At 40.0% G+C, this 16,475-nt stretch overlaps 1 protein-coding gene across 1 annotated transcript in view; it reads right to left on the reverse strand.

Moving 5' to 3' along the window:
- The window catches only part of MTUS2 (microtubule associated scaffold protein 2), a 632,886-nt gene that overhangs the window by 342,486 nt on the left and 273,925 nt on the right, over positions 1-16,475 (reverse strand). The window contains exon 5 of the mRNA XM_054577117.1: positions 4,140-4,334. Within this exon, the coding sequence (XP_054433092.1) occupies positions 4,140-4,334 (195 nt within the window). The remainder of the gene's footprint in view (positions 1-4,139; positions 4,335-16,475) is intronic.

The following is a 16,475-nucleotide window of genomic DNA, read 5'->3' on the forward strand; positions in this document are numbered from 1 at the left end:
AAACATCCATCCATCCATTGCCTCCCTCTCACATGCCCCCAACCAAGCCAAGCATATGCCCTGACCTTTCAGTTTGTGAGTCAACACCTAACCTACTGAGCCACACCAGTCAGGGCTCTTTTTAAATTCTTTGTCTCCTGATTTCTGGTCTTAGCTCAAAGAGAAAACATGATGGTATTTGAAAAGAGATGAAGCTGAGGAGAAACTGGAAAGGACAGAGGCAAATGTCACCTTTTTCATATTCTTTTCTGATATTTTTTGTTTCTGAGCACCCTGTACGTTAGCTGCTATCTGGAACACATGGAGAAGCATGATCCTCTAGATAAATTATTCTATCCTTGGGTGATATGATCTATTTTCATTAATGATTAATTCATGAAACCCTAAGTCTTCCTCTTCCCCACATACCCTACCCCCACCCCTCAACACACACATACACACACTTAAAGGTTTTAACTTATAAAAAATTTATTACTTTTTAAATACATTTGTCTCCCCCCCCCCCCTTGCCCCCTCCCACCCCCCCCCACTCTTCCCCTTTGGTTTTGTCCATGAGTCCTTGCTATAAATTATACCCACTTACCCACTGGGAAAATCAAGTCTATACCTAACTGCTGATTAATTTGACAACTAGGTATGCTTTATTCTATAGTATGTTAACAACACTAAATTCTACAGTAATTTTTTCTCTAAGTTTTTATTGCCTAAGGCATATGTTGCAGATTTTTCTTTTCTTTCTCTGAAAACTATAAAAAAATTACAAGCTCTACCCCGGGTCAGACCTGTTCAGATACCATGATTTTAACTTTAAATTTAAGTTGTGAATTAGAGCATTACATTTTTTCCTGTTCAATTTCAATCTTAAAAAAGCTGTGGGTCACTAACTAGTATAATTTCAAGTTCTGTCTGACGTTCTAAATGGGCTGCCCTCAAAACTTTCACATAGTGACCCTGTGAAGCAGGGAAGGTGTTGAGGTCTGTCTCATGCAGCACAAAAAAGAAAAAGTTTCTGTGTTCATCAGAGGAACTGGGCTTCTAGTTGGAATTACAGAGAAGTAGCCTGAACACACACAGTGAGCAGCCCAGCCTCAGAGCCGGCTTCTTCCCAAGACAGACTGCTCCCTGTCCCTTGCAGAGCTCATACATTTACGGCTCCCTGGCTGAAAACACTGGAAGGGGTAGGTAAAATGGGTTTGGCCTGAGGCACTTCTTGAGGTAGTTCTAACACTAAGAATTGCTTCACTACTAGAAAGAGAAGGCTTCAAATCAGAGTCTTCACCCTGTATGGCAGCTTTAAGAACTAAATAGAGGAAGAACACTGGCCCAGGACTCAAGCAAGCCATCCTAATTTCAGTTTGTTTAGCTATAAAATGAATGCTAAGATATCCTGGGGTTCAAAGGACCTACAGATATAATCCCCTTCCCTGTGTCTGCTCTATTGGTCAAACTTGTGGAAAAGATAAAAAGAGATGAAAGGGCACATGACATGGGAAGGCCCGCCCAGTGCCTGAGCTCGGGTGGAGGGTAGATTCCATACAGAATAGCTGAGACCGACATCCAGGGCTCTCCACACTAACCACCACTTGCCCCAGAACCCAGGAATACAGCACAGAAGAGGGGCAGCTAAGCCAAGGATATCACAATGAATCACTTAACGGTGCCCCAGTTATGTCATTCCACAGTCATGGTGGATACTGTTCCAACTGTTTATAGGCACATGAGGATCTACAAATATGAGTTGCACCTGTGCAAATATTACTTTTTATAGTCACGTTTCAGATTTTGGAAGATCTGCTGTGCCACAATGTAATCTCTAAGTACAGTTGTATTCCTAAAATAAATCTGATGGGAAAGTAGTGTCTGAAGAAATAACATTCCAAGAAGGAAAAAGGAACCAACTCCGACATCATGTTCACTGTTTCTATGAGCTAATCCAAGAAAGCTCTGTGCCTAGGATATGACTGAAGCATTTCTGGTCTTTCAAGAGCTTCACACTCTGCTTAATCCTTGTCATCAAAGCATCATCTCTCCTCTCAAGAACAGAAGCAAAATTTTTCTCGACATTAAATCTAATTAACAACTTCAAGAATAATTGTTAATGGTACTAAGATGGCAATCAAAACATGTGAAGTTTTCTCTGATTTACTGATGAACTACAAATTTAGTATATTTAGGTGGCAAGTAATTAAAAATAAATTCTAACATATTATTTTTCTAAAATACAAAATTCTGAATAGCAATATTAGGTATTGCTTTTAATATGAAGTCTTTACCTTAGGAGCTATTTTCTCTGGCACATAACCCCTGAGTGCTAAGGGGTGTCTATCTAGTATCCTTTGAAACAGAGGTGATTAGAAATGCTCTAAGCGCATCTGGAATTATTCCTTCCACACCTGTCAGTTCTCCATTAGCAAAAGCTGCTACCATGGGGCATGGCTCAATTCATCTTGAAGTTATTATTTTTTTGAAGGAATCAAAACCTTCACTTTTTCCTTAGAAAAATAGAGACCATATGAGATACTTTTCCTTCATGCTCTGTCTAGAAGAGAAACATGTCACTAGAAATTTTACTACTAAAAATGATGACAAAGAGTTGATTCTGTACTTTAAAATATTCAAGCCATTACAGGAATTCATATCTAAAAATGTAAGTTACACATTTTAAAATAGTTCCTTATTATATTTGTGTTTCAGATTTTGACACACCTACTGTGCCATGATGTAATCTCTAATGACAATGGCATTCCTAAAATGAATCTGATGGGAAAGCAGGTCTGAGTGCATAGCACCTTCAAGAAACCAGGTGAGCATAGAACCTCTTAGAAACTGCTTACAAACACATCAAGATAAATGAAAAGTAATGTATTACTTCTAGGAATAACTATGTAGACAAAATTTAGAACTGTAAGTGTACAAATGCTCGACACATCACCTCTGTAAACCCAAGATAGAGAAAGAACAAGTTTGGAGAAAGGAAACTGAAAAAAAATTTACAAAATCAATCTCATTCTCAATCACTCTTCCCCAGCTTGATATCCCTCTCCCTCTCCCTTTCTTTCTTCCAACTTGATCCATCTACTATAATCCCTTCAAAACAGCTCTCCACATAAAAACATCTAAAACTTTCCTGGCCCTGGGGCAGATTCTTGCGAACCAACATCTGAGCTGTCATGGCTTCAGATATAATAACAATAACTTTGAAGTTGATAAGGGTGAGATGGGGTTTGGTCATCAAAGGCTTAGTCAAAGAGCACAGCCTCTGGATCTTCTTTAGGGACAATGGCTGTTGTGACTTGTTCTGAGGCTATTAATTTATGCTTTAAAATATAGCTTACAACAGAAGTCTCAGCAACCAGGCAATCTTATCAGCTAATGGGGACCTTCTGGGGCACAGATTGAAGAAGCTCAGCTGTCCTTAATACAAAGCCATTAGTCCTGGCTGGTATGGCTCAGTGGATTGAGCACCAACCTGCAAACTAAATGGTCACCCATTCGATGCCTGGTCAGGGCACATGCCTGGGTTGTGGGCCAGGTCCCCAGTTGGGGGTGCGTGAGAGGCAACCACACATTGATGTTTCTCTCCTGCTCTTCCTCTCTGTCTCCCTCACTTAATAAAAATAAATAAATAAATAAATAAATAAATAAATAAATAAATAAAATCTTTTTAAAAATTACAAAGCCATTATAGGTAATCAGAAGTGACTAAAATTATTTCCCCCCTAATATTTAGTATCTCATATGTATCATGATAGCACAACATGGTAATACCTTTTATGAATCTTGTACTTGTTACTTAGAATTCACAAAGCAAAATGTTCCTGAGGTTCCTGGAATCAGTCCCTGGATAATTATTTTCTAGATTTAAGAGTAACTTAAAAGCCTTTTCCAATACATTAATTCCCCATAACTGAGAAAATAATAGTGTGAAATAGGCTACTTCATTAGATTGTTTTTTAAATCCCAATAATGGTAGATCAAAGTTGTCGACCCAAGTTTTCAGCTTATTACATAAAGTGAAACGCTGTTAACACCCATGTGCCGATTCACCTACTTCTATCTGGAGTGATGCACGTGTTCATGAAGAACCATGCAGGCCACCCGCTGGGCCGCCCCTGCTGTGCCTGGTCATCCCCACTTACGGTTGGCCAGCCTGTTCTGCTCGGGCTGTGCGCTGTCCACAGACTGGGTGCTGGAGACTGAAGACACGCTGGAGCTCCGCATGAAGCCAAATGCTGCCAGTTTGGCTGCTGGAAGACGTGAATACCCAGGAGGTCGAAGTCCAGATTTCTGTAGACTGGATTTGGCAGCATTTGAACTGGAAGCTTTCTTTAAATCTGTTAAAATGAACCCAAAACATAACAAAACAAAATCTCAGTTGACAGCAAGATAGAGAATACACAGAGTGTGAATACTAATCCAGTTCTAGGATAAACAGACCATGAATAATCTTGAGGGTCCAGTTCAGCACATTCAGAACCACATCTTTCCCAGGAAGTCCCTCACTCTGAAGTCAGGTGCTTCAGAGAACTCAAAGAGAAGGAGAGGCAGAGGTGGATAAGATCAGAACAACTAACCCTATTATAGGGTCATAAAGAAAGATAAAAAGGGCTTAGGAAGCAGAATGGAATGATAATAGCATTGCAAGTTACCCTAGAATTGTGAAATTGAGATACATCTTAAAATCTGACATATAATGGGCAAAGGACCCTCCTGGCAACTACACATTAGCAATTATAACCAGTGTATAAAGTCATGGAAACAGGTACAGAGAATCATCTTACTAAGCTTTTGTTGGTTGCAGAAATGAGAGGAAAGGGCACAGATTGAGGTGCTGCCCAGATTGGAATCTGGGCCCTACCAGTTACTAGCAGTGTAATTTGGGGCCCCTGACCTAACAGAATCACAGTTTCTTCCCCCAGAAGGAACTGAGGATCATAAAACTGGCCTTGCAGATTTAGTGTAAGTAACCTGCTTATAATACAGAACTTAATAAATGTTCAAATTAATGCTAGATTTCTTTTCTCCTTTTTCTGTTACTTACTTTTATGTTAGTGTATACTTCAAAATTAGTTCCCAGATACATGCAAATCCAGCTATCAAAATAAAAAAAAAAAAACAACATCATGCTATAAACCCATCAGCTCAGTACCACTATGTCTGAGCAGGGCTCCTGGGATCAATCATCGCAAAGCTACAAGACGTCTCAATACCAGATGGAAACAGAATGCTATCAAGACACGAATGTTCTATGATACAAAATTTAAAAGAAAAAAGAGCCAACCCCCCTAGTATTCTGTATAACTTCCTAGTCAAACCATTTAACAACTTTCTCCTGCAACCATATTTACCCAAGTACTTATGTCCCTATCCCTCTGTAATGTTCTCATGCTATAGTTGGTCAATTCATTATTATCCAGTGGGAGATTACTCAGGATGCAGATTAAAGACAATTTTTTTAATGGCCAATTTATAAAAGAAAATCAATGTCTGAAAATCAATGAAGAGTCTACATATTAGAAAGTTTCTATAGGTGGAAATATAGAAAGAATCATTAGATGACAGAATGGGTTTATAGTGCCTCTTCCTCTACCAGCAGCTCCCTGTCAGAGTGAGGCATGGACAGTTTCAAGTCCAGTGAAGGCGCTATCTGCACACCTGAAGCATCCTGATCCTGGGTAAGGACTAGGAGTGGGAGGAATTAGGGGAGTGCAGGAACTGGGAGGTGGGGCTGCAAATTTTCCTAACTCAGATCTGATGCTTGGGAAAAATGCTGAAATATGACAGTGAAGAAATAATCACTGTTTAATAAATAGTGATGACCCTTCTGCATTAGCAATTAAATGCCATTTCCAATGTCTATAAATTGTTTTCAGATCCTTTTGCTTAATTTTAGATGATATCCCCAGAACAATTAAAGTGTCCCCATGTATCAGATATACTTTTTACAATAAGTTTATACTAAATCAATTTTGGATGATGCCTGTAAAACAGAAAAAGAGTTGCTAAAAATCAGATGTAATTTTAACAATATGTATATAATAAACCCATCACATTTTTGACACTATTTTCAGTCATAGATAACCTCCTTCCTAACCCAGTTAATCAATAATTGACTTAAGATTATTTAAGATCAAGTGAGAAAAAAATATAAATAAAATATTTTTGGAGGGAAAACAAATCTATATTTGGAAATGAAGGAGAAGTCAGAATTCCTAACAGAGCACTTTGGCATGTGGTAAATACTTGTTTAATATTTATTTAAGAATGAAAACTAAATCTATTAAATCATAACATAAAGCAATTAAAGCATTAAAAATGTTCAAAGACAAATATATCTTATTCTACCCTTACCTATATTCAATTATTGTTCATTTCATCAGTAGAAAGGCAGCAATGGCCACATGTTGAGAAGGAGAAGAACTTGACAACACAGGATTCCAACTACAGAGGATGTAGGTCTCTAAATGACTTTCTAGTGTTCACATTCCCATAGTTCAGCTCTTTCTTTTAATAAAGGAACATATGGGGTGGTGGGGGCTATTTGTGGATGTATACCTTGTCCTAACTCTCTGTATATATACTTATTTCTAAATTTAGTATAACTTAGAGTATACCTCAAGTCACTATGCAATGGTCTCTCCTTACAAACAATATACTTAAGGGTTTAGAGGAGAAAGTAAAATCTATACCACCAGGTTTTGACAAGTTATTCAAATAAAGTTTACCTGAAGTTGGCATTAGCCAAGCATGCACTACATTAATTTAGCCCACAGCATGAGCTGAATACCTCCCCTTGTCTCTCTGCATGTGAACTACTCTGGAGTGAAGTTCAAAAGCCTGCTTTTTAAACAGGCACCTCAGTGACTCTCATTCAGATAGCTCCCTGGACCATACCTGGAAAACTTCAACAGAAGGATCCAACTCATCCTGTGAAATAATCATATTCAGATATTCTAATTGAATATGCCTTGATTTAATCTTAGTTTCTCATAAAGATGCACTTAATGATTAAAAAATATGTAGCCCTTATTCTTTTTCAGTCTGGCATGTCAGAGAAACATATTTTTTCAAGTATTTTTTTATTTTTGGACTATTCAAGAATATAAACTTTGACATGAATAACATATCAAGGTTTATAGTAAGCTCTCAATAAACTAATGATAGTGATTAACATTATAATAAAGCTGAGGAGCACGTTGAGAGAGACAACTTCCTCAATGGTGGCATAAGAAACCCTATCAATACTTTCTCCAGTAAAAGAAGCAAAATTGGTAAAAATTATTTTTTAAAAAACAACATAAATTTAAAGTCTCTGGAAATTGTTCTAAGGACATGCAGCAAATAAAAAAACACTTGTATGAGAAAATCTGTTAAATCTCAGTAAGCACAGTGGTAGTGGATGGCAACTGATCCAGGACCTACACCTTTCCTCCCCTCTGTGCATCTCAGCATGATGAAAAGCCTGCTCTGGGTGTGTATGGCCAAGATGACAAGTTTCTTCTCCCTGTTAGAGTATGGTATATAATGGGAGAGGTAGGCCATCACCATTTCACATCCATGTCCAAGAGAAACACATCACAATTCCCACCACTTAGTAGAATCATGACTAAGGGATTTTGCCCAAGGGAAGAGACAGGCCATAAGAACAAAAATAGCACTGTGCAAAGAAACTGATTCTATTTGGAAGAGTGTGGGAAAATTTCAAGCCTAAAGGCACTCTTGAAAACAATGTAGATTCTTATGGTAAGCAATAAGGCAGAGGCTAGTCACTGTTTGTAACCAAGAAGATAAACTATAGGTAAGCCAGTTTACAAAAGAGAACCATGAAAGAAAGCTAAGAGCCTTCAAAAACTACCCATGAAAATAGTCCTGAATTTAATTGGGTCAGACTGTGTAGTAATTTATGGCTCAGGGCACTGTAATTAGTGGATCCTGATAGCTGGGTATGTTATCAAAGGGAGGAAGACAGGTTAACAGAGAAATCAGGGAGAAAGAAAAAGAAAGCTCTGCTAAAATACTGTCAGAGTACTGCAAGAAGTAAAAAAACAAGCACAAAAATAAAATACTGTCAGAGTGACTTCATATTCCCAAGGCTGTGCCTCTATGGAGTGACATCACATTGCAGGGGAAGTAGGCTTCAACAAAAGAGACTAACCATGTCACTAAACAAACAAATAAACAAACAACAATGCCCACACAGGAAGTAAGGTTACCAGTATCCACAGATGTGACAATATATTATCTAAATGTCCAATGAACAACAAAATATTTTGAGATGTACCAAAAAACAGAAAGCTTTGATTCATACATAGGGGAAAATAAGCAAGCAATAGAAAGTGCCTGTGAGAGAGGTCAAATGTATGTCTTTGCAAACAAAGACTTCAAAATAGTTGTTATAAATATATTCAGAGAACTAAAGGAAACCATGGTTAAAAAAAGTAAATGAAGTATGACAAAAAGGCCTCATTAAGTAGACAATAACAATGAAAAATTAAAAATTATTTTCAAAAGAAAAAAGAACAAAAAAGAATCCAATAGAAATTCTGTGTTGAAAAGTAAAGTAACTAAAATGAAAAATTAACTGCAGGGGCTCTACAACAGATTTAAACTGGTGAAAGAATCTGTAAACTTATAGATCAGTAAATATCATGTAATTCAAGACACAAACAACAGAGTCCTGGCCTGGTAGTTCAGTTGGTTAGAGCATCATCTCAATATGACAAGGTTGTAGGTTCTATCCCTGGCACATACAAAGATCAACCAAAGAATGCATGGATAAGTGGAACAACAAATTGATGTTTATCTCTCTATTCCTTCCTTTTTCTTTCTCTAAAAAGAGAAGGGAAAAAAGAAAGAAAGGAAGATTAACAAAGCCTCAGTAAAACATGGGACACTATTACAATGTCCAATGACATACAAATAATTGGTACATCAGATGCAGAGAAGTGAAAGGGACAGAAGATATATTTGAAGTAATAGCTAAAAATTTCTAAAACTTATGAAAAATATTAATGTACACATCCAAGATGCATCCAAGATACTAACAAAAAACAACCCCAAGTAAAATACATGCAAAGACCTCAATACCCAGACACATTATGGTAAATATCTTGATAGCTAAAAGCAGAAAATCTTTAAAGCAGGAAGAGAAAAATGACTAAGCATGAGTGAATGCCAACAGATTAACAGCTGACTTCCCATCAGAAACCATGGAGGGTACAAGACAATGGAATGACATATTCTATGTGCTGAAAGAATAAAACTGTCAACATGGAACTTTATATTGAGCAAAACTATCTTTTAAAAATCTAGCCAAATAAAGACATCCTCAAATTAACAAAATGTGAGAGATTTATTGCTCACAGAATTAATTTATGAGAAATATTAAAGAAAGTCCTTCAGACTGAAACCAAGTGATCTCAAATGATAATTCAAGTGCATAGACATACATACACAACAAAGAACATTGGTAAAGGTAATTATATAATTATAAAAGGAAGTATAAATACACATTTCTTCGTGTCTCATAACTTAAATTGCATTTGTATAAAACAATAGGTATATAACTTTATAATTGGGCCTATAACATAGAAATGTAATGTATTTCACAATGATAGCACAAAGCGGGTAGGTAGAAGCAAAGTTGTATAAGAGCAAGGAAATTACAACATATGTTAACTTCAATACATAAAAAGAAATGAAGAGAAGAGAGGAGGAAAGATGGCGGAGGAGTGAAAGGGAGTCACGCTGACCTCCTCCCAAAACCAAACTGGAATTGCAACTAAATAATGGAGTAATCACCTGGAAAGCAGTGGAGCGATAGTGGGAGAGGAGCCTTGGTGCCGCGGACAGTGGATTCGACTCTCACACATCCCAACGGGTGAGAATTGCGGTGGAGGCTCGAGAGGGTGGGCTGGGTGCGCACGGGCACTGGCACCAGAGGGACATTGAAACGGCCAGTTAGCGTTCCCCCAAGAAGAACGGGGTCTGAATCATAAACAGGAACCCCTACACTACAGCAGCTAAAGCCGAGAAAATACAGACAAAACGCAGCCCCAAAAAGCTTAGGGGTGCTCTCTGCCAGAGACAGGTGGCTGGGGATGCAAAAAGACATTTAAAGGGCAAACGCAAAAGTTGCAGTGGCAGCCACCCTCCTTGATCTCTGGGTACAGGCGGCAGCAGGGTGGGCTGGTGCCTGGGAAAAGACTGGTGAGGAAAACTTTGTGAAGAGAACTGACACGGTGGCCGGTGGAGCCCGGGTGATAACGCACTTCCCACTCTGCAGCTACCATCTCGCTCAGGCATAAGGGAATCAATTAACCTGCCTTTTGTGCGCTCCGCACACAGCTTGTACGCGTGTGAGCTGCGGGGCTGAGTGAAGACTGGCTGGGAGAGCCATGAGGAGAGACTAGAGACAGAGGCGTTGGGGATAGAACGGGAGGAGGAACCGGGGAGTTCCAACTCCCTCCCCGTTCGGAAGTCTCCATTGTGGGCTGGAAAGGCGCGACCCCAAAGAGGCAAAAGCGGGGCGCGCATGAACCAGACTGCCTGCGATTGAAACGCAGTCCGCACAAGGGTTGGATCCTTGGCCGAAGGGGTCACAGAACTGCCCAGAGGACCCTGAGGGGAGACTAGAAATGGAGGCGTTGGGGAAGGGACGGGAGGAGGAACCGGGGAGTCCCGACTCCTTCTCCTTGCCGAAGTCTCCATTGCGCGGGAAGAGGCCACACCCCCAAAGAGCCAAAAGCCGAAAACCAAACATAGACACCTCCAAAACACCCAGAGCAGGCGCGCACACTTGCGCTGCGTGACCGGCGTGGGTTGGCGAGCGTGTGTGTGACCCACGCGGGCTGGCGAACACTTGCACCTGCCGGCAAGGCCTCACACAGATTGGCACCGATACGGCCTGCGAGGGAGCGCACAGAGGGGCAAGGGCAGGCGTAAATTGACCTACTTGCCGCGATTGCGGAGCGGCCCACAAAATAAGTACAGCTGCCCAGAGTCCCTGGAGGAGAGACCAGAAACAGGATTAACCGGAGAGTCCTGGAGCTGACTTCCTCCCATTTCCGTAGTCCCCATTTCGCGAGGGCAAGCAACGCACCCAAAGAGCCAAAAGCAGGGAAAACACACAATAGAAGACCCTAAACTGACCAGTGCCGCGAAGCTCGCATGCCAGGGAGGCCAGATGAGTACCGGAGGTCGCGAATAAGCCCCCTGGTCTGGGGCAAGCACATGCGAGCCCAGGCAGGTGGGAGACCCTGCCGCGCTGGGAACGCGCTCAAGGAGCCCGCGTGACAGCGCAGAGAGATCCCAAAAAATAGCTCAGCCCTGACCGAAGGGGTCACAGAGCTGCTCCAAGCAGGAGTCAGACACAGGCATTAGACTCCTGAAAGACTCAAACAAACAACCCAAGGCTGTATAGGGTCAACAACTGACATCATCAGAGGCAAGCCCAGAAAGAAAAGTAAAGGACAAAAATACTTAACAGACTCTCACAAAAATGGGAAGAAAAAGAAGTTCCCATTAAATGAGTGGAAAAGGGGACTCCCCACAGAGAGAGCTAAATGAAATAGAGGCAAGGGAATTATCAGATATGGAATTCAAAACAATGGTTCTAAGGAAGCTCAATGAGCTCAGCCAGCTCAAAGAGAACTATGAGAAACTGCAGAGAAACTATCAGGATCTCACAGCAAACTCTATCAGCCTGGAAAAGGACATAGAAACGATCAAGAAGACACAAGACGATATGAAGAATACCATTTCTGAATTGAAGAACACAGTAGAAGGAATCCAAAGCAGGCTGGATGAAGCTGAGGATCGAATCAGTGAGATGGAGGACAAGGTAGAAAAAAGCTCCCAGAAAGAGCAAGAAATGGAAAACCGACTCAAAAAGAATGAAGAAGCATTTAGGGAAATGCAGGACAACCTGAAACGCAATAATATCCGTATACTAGGGATACCAGAAGGAGAAGAGGAGGAGCAAGGAATAGAGAACCTACTCAAAAAAGTAATGATGGAAAATTTCCCTAATTTGAGGAGAGAAAGGCTCTCATGGATCCAGGAGGCACAGAGGACCCCACTCAAGAGGGACCCAAGGAGGTCCACTCCAAGACACATCATCATTAAAATGGCAAATGTCAAAGACAAAGAGAGAACCCTCAAGGCAGCAAGGGAGAAGGAGAAAGTAACATACAAGGGGGCCCCGATACGCCTAGGAGCTGACTTCTCAACAGAAAGACTACAAGCCAGAAGAGAATGGCAACAAATATTCCAAGCCATGAAAAGCAAGGGCCTACAGCCAAGGCTGCTCTACCCAGCTAGGCTCTCCATTAAAATAGGAGAAATACGGAGTTTCCCAGACAAAAGAAAGCTAAAAGAATACATCTCTACCAAACCAGCACTCCAAGATATGCTAAGGGGACTAGTTAAGGCAGATGAAGGAAAAGAATGAGACAGAGAGGAACACAAGTACAAAGAGAAAAGGTGAGTAAGTTTCTATCAGTAATATCTCTCAATGTGAATGGACTAAATGTCCAAATCAAAAGACACAGGGTAGCTGAATGGATAAGAAAACATGACCCACACATATGCTGCCTACAAGAGACCCACCTCAGAGCAAGAGACCTACACAGATTGAAAGGAAAGGGATGGAAAAAAATAATCCATGCAAATGGGCATGAGAAAAAGGCTGGCGTTGCCATACTTGTATCAGACAAAGTAGATTTCAAAGCAAAGGCCATAAAGAGAGACCCAGAGGGGCACTTTATCATACTTAAAGGAAGAATCTATCAAGAAGACATCAACATTGTAAACTTATATGCTCCCAATATAGGAGCCCCCAAGTTTATAAGGAAATTGTTGGATGACTTCAAAAAAGATATAGACAGCAACACACTGATAGTAGGGGATTTCAACACCCCACTGTCAAAAATGGACAGATCTTCCAAACAAAACATTAATAAACATATCATGGCGCTGAATGACACACTGAATCAAAGAGACTTAACTGACATATCTATATATATATCTATATATATATATCTATATATATATATCTATATATATCTATATATATATATAGAACCTTACATCCCAAAGAAGAAAAATACACATTCTTTTCAAATGCTCAGGGCAGTTTTTCAAAGATAAACCACATGATAGGACACAAAGCAAGCCTCAGCAAATTCAGGAAAATTGAAATAATACCAAACTTTTTCTCAGACCACAAGACCTTGAAACTCGAAATCAACCTCAAAGAGAAACTTCAAAAACTTGCAAACTCATGGAGACTCAACAGTACACTATTAAACAATGAATCGGTCAATAATGAGATAAGAGAAGAAATCAAAAAATTTCTGGAAACAAATGATAATGAACAGACAACTGTCCAAAACCTATGGGACACAGCAAAGGCGGTCCTGAGAGGGAAGTTCATAGCAATACAGGCTTACCTAAAAAAGATAGAAACATTTCAAATAAAAGACCTAACACTACAACTTCAAGAACTGCAGAAACAACAACAAATAAATCCCAGAGCAAGTAGAAGGAAGGAAATAGTGAAGATTAGAGCAGAACTGAATGACATAGAGACAAAAAGAACAATTCAGAGGATCAACCAATCCAGAAGCTGGTTCTTTGAAAAGATTAATAAAATTGACAAGCCATTAAGCAGACTCATCAAGACAAAAAGGGAGAGGACCCAAATTAATAAGATCAGAAATGAAAGAGGAGAAATAACAACTGATACCACAGAAATACAAATGATCATCAGAAACTATTATGAACAATTATATGCCAAGAAATTTGAAAATCTTGATGAAATGGACTAATTTTTAGAAAAGTATAAACTTCCAACACTGAAGGAGGAAGAAACAGAAAGCTTGAACAGACCGAAAACAGCTGGGGAAATTGAAGCAGTCATCAAGAAACTCCCGGCACACAAAAGCCCAGGGCCAGACGGTTTCCCAGGAGAATTTTACAAAACATTTAAGGAAGAGCTAACCCCTGTCCTTCTCAGACTATTCCAAAAAATCCAAGAGGAGGGAATACTCCCAGACTCCTTCTATGAGGCCAGCATCACCCTGATTCCAAAACCAGACAAAGACCCTACAAAGAAAGAAAACTACAGGCCAATTTCGCTGATGAACATAGATGCTAAAATCCTCAACAAAATATTGGCAAACCACATCCAGCAATACATTCAAAAGATTATCCACCACGATCAAGTGGGATTCATCCCAGGCATGCAGGGATGGTTCAACATATGCAAATCAGTAAACGTGATACAGCACATCAATAAAAGCCAAGACAAAAACCACATGATCATCTCGACAGATGCAGAAAAAGCATTTGACAAGGTACAGCACCCATTTATGATCAAAACACTCAGCAAAATGGGAATAAATGGGGCATTCCTCAACGTAATAAAGGCCATATATGAAAAACCTACAGCCAATATCATACTCAACGGGCAAAAACTGAAAGCTTTCCCACTAAGATCGGGAACACGACAAGGATGTCCGCTCTCACCGTTTCTTTTCAACATCGTATTGGAAGTCCTAGCCACAGCGGTCAAACAAGAGAAAGAGATAAAAGGCATCCAAATAGGAAAGGAGGAAGTAAAACTATCATTGTTTGCAGATGACATGAGAGTGTATATAGAGAACCCTGTAGACTCTACCAAAAAACTCCTCAACCTAATAAGTGAATTTGGCAAAACAGCAGGATACAAAGTCAACATTCAGAAATCAAAGGCGTTTTTGTACACCAGCAATGCAATAGAAGAAGAAGAAATCAGGAAAAATATACCATTCGATATAGCACGAAAAAAGATAAAGTACCTAGGGATAAATTTAACCAAAGACACAAAAGACCTGTATGCAGAAAACTATACAACATTGAGAAAAGAAATTAAGGAAGACACAAATAAATGGAAGCATATACTGTGCTCATGGATTGGAAGAATTAATATCCTCAAAATGTCCATACTACCCAAAGCAATTTATAGATTCAACACAATCCCTATTAAGATACCAATGACGTATTTTACACAAATAGAACAGACATCTCAAAAATTTATATGGAACCATAAACGACCCCAAATAGCCGCAGCAATTTTGAGAAAGAAACACAAAGTAGGAGGGATCACAATACCAGACATCAAACTCTACTACAAAGCCACCATACTGAAAACAATCTGGTACTGGAACAAGAACAGACCCATAGACCAGTGGAACAGAATAGAAAGCCCAGAAATAAGCCCAGGTCTCTATGGACATCTAGTATTTGACAAAGGGGGCAGAAGCATAAAATGGAGCAATAACAGCCTCTTCAACAAATGGTGTTGGGAGAGCTGGACGGCTACATGTAAAAAATTGAAATTGGATCATCAGCTGACACCATACACAAAAATGAACTCAAGATGGATAAAAGACTTAAATATAAGTCGCAACACCATCAAAGTCCTAGAGGAGAACATTGGCAGGAAACTCTCAGATATCCCATGCAGCAATTTTTTCACTGATATGTCTCCTAAAGCAAGGGACATAAAGGAAAGAATAAACAAGTGGGACCTCATCAAAATAAGAAGCTTCTGCATGGCTAAAGAAAACATCAGCAAAATGAAAAGGGAGCCAACCGTATGGGAAAATATATTTGCTAATGATACATCAGATAGAGGTTTGATCTCCAAGATATATAAAGAACTCACTCGACTCTATTCCAAGAAGACAACCGATCCAATCAAAAAATGGGCAAAGGACCTGGGCAGATGCTTTTCTAAGGAGGAGATACAGAGGGCCCAGAGGCATTTGAAAGGATGCTCAGCATCACTAGCCATCAGAGAAATGCAGATCAAAACCACCATGAGGTACCACCTCACACCGGTAGAATGGCCATCATAAACAGATCCACAAACAACAGGTGCTGGCGAGGCTGTGGAGAAAAGGGAACCCTAGTCCACTGTTGGTGGGAATGCAGACTGGTGCAGCCACTATGGAAAGCAGTGTGGAATTTCCTCAAAAAGCTCAAAATGGAACTGCCTTTTGATCCAGTGATTCCCCTGCTGGGACTATGCCCTGAGAACACCAAAACGCCAATACAAAAGAACCTATGCACCCCAATGTTCATAGCAGCACAATTGACAATAGCCAAGTCTTGGAAGCAACCTAAATGCCCATTAGTAGATGATTGGATCAAAAAGTTATGGTACATATACACAATGGAGTACTACGCAGCAGAAAAAAAAAAGAAGTACTAAACTTTGCAACAGCATGGATGGAACTGGAGAGCATCATGCTAAGCGAAATAAGCCAGGGGGCGAAAGACAAATACCATATGATCTCACCTAGAAGCGGAACCTAACCAACAATGCAAAGATGCAAGGAAAATATGACCAGCAACATTGAAAGGAAAAGAAATCAACAGAGACAAGAGAGAAGGGGGGGCAGGGAAGGGGAAGGGAAGGGGAAAGTCAA

Source organism: Pteronotus mesoamericanus, unplaced genomic scaffold, assembly GCF_021234165.1.
Source record: "Pteronotus mesoamericanus isolate MK-2021 breed Mesoamerican mustached bat unplaced genomic scaffold, CSHL_Meso_final contig_41, whole genome shotgun sequence".
Taxonomy (NCBI): Eukaryota; Metazoa; Chordata; class Mammalia; order Chiroptera; family Mormoopidae; genus Pteronotus; species Pteronotus mesoamericanus.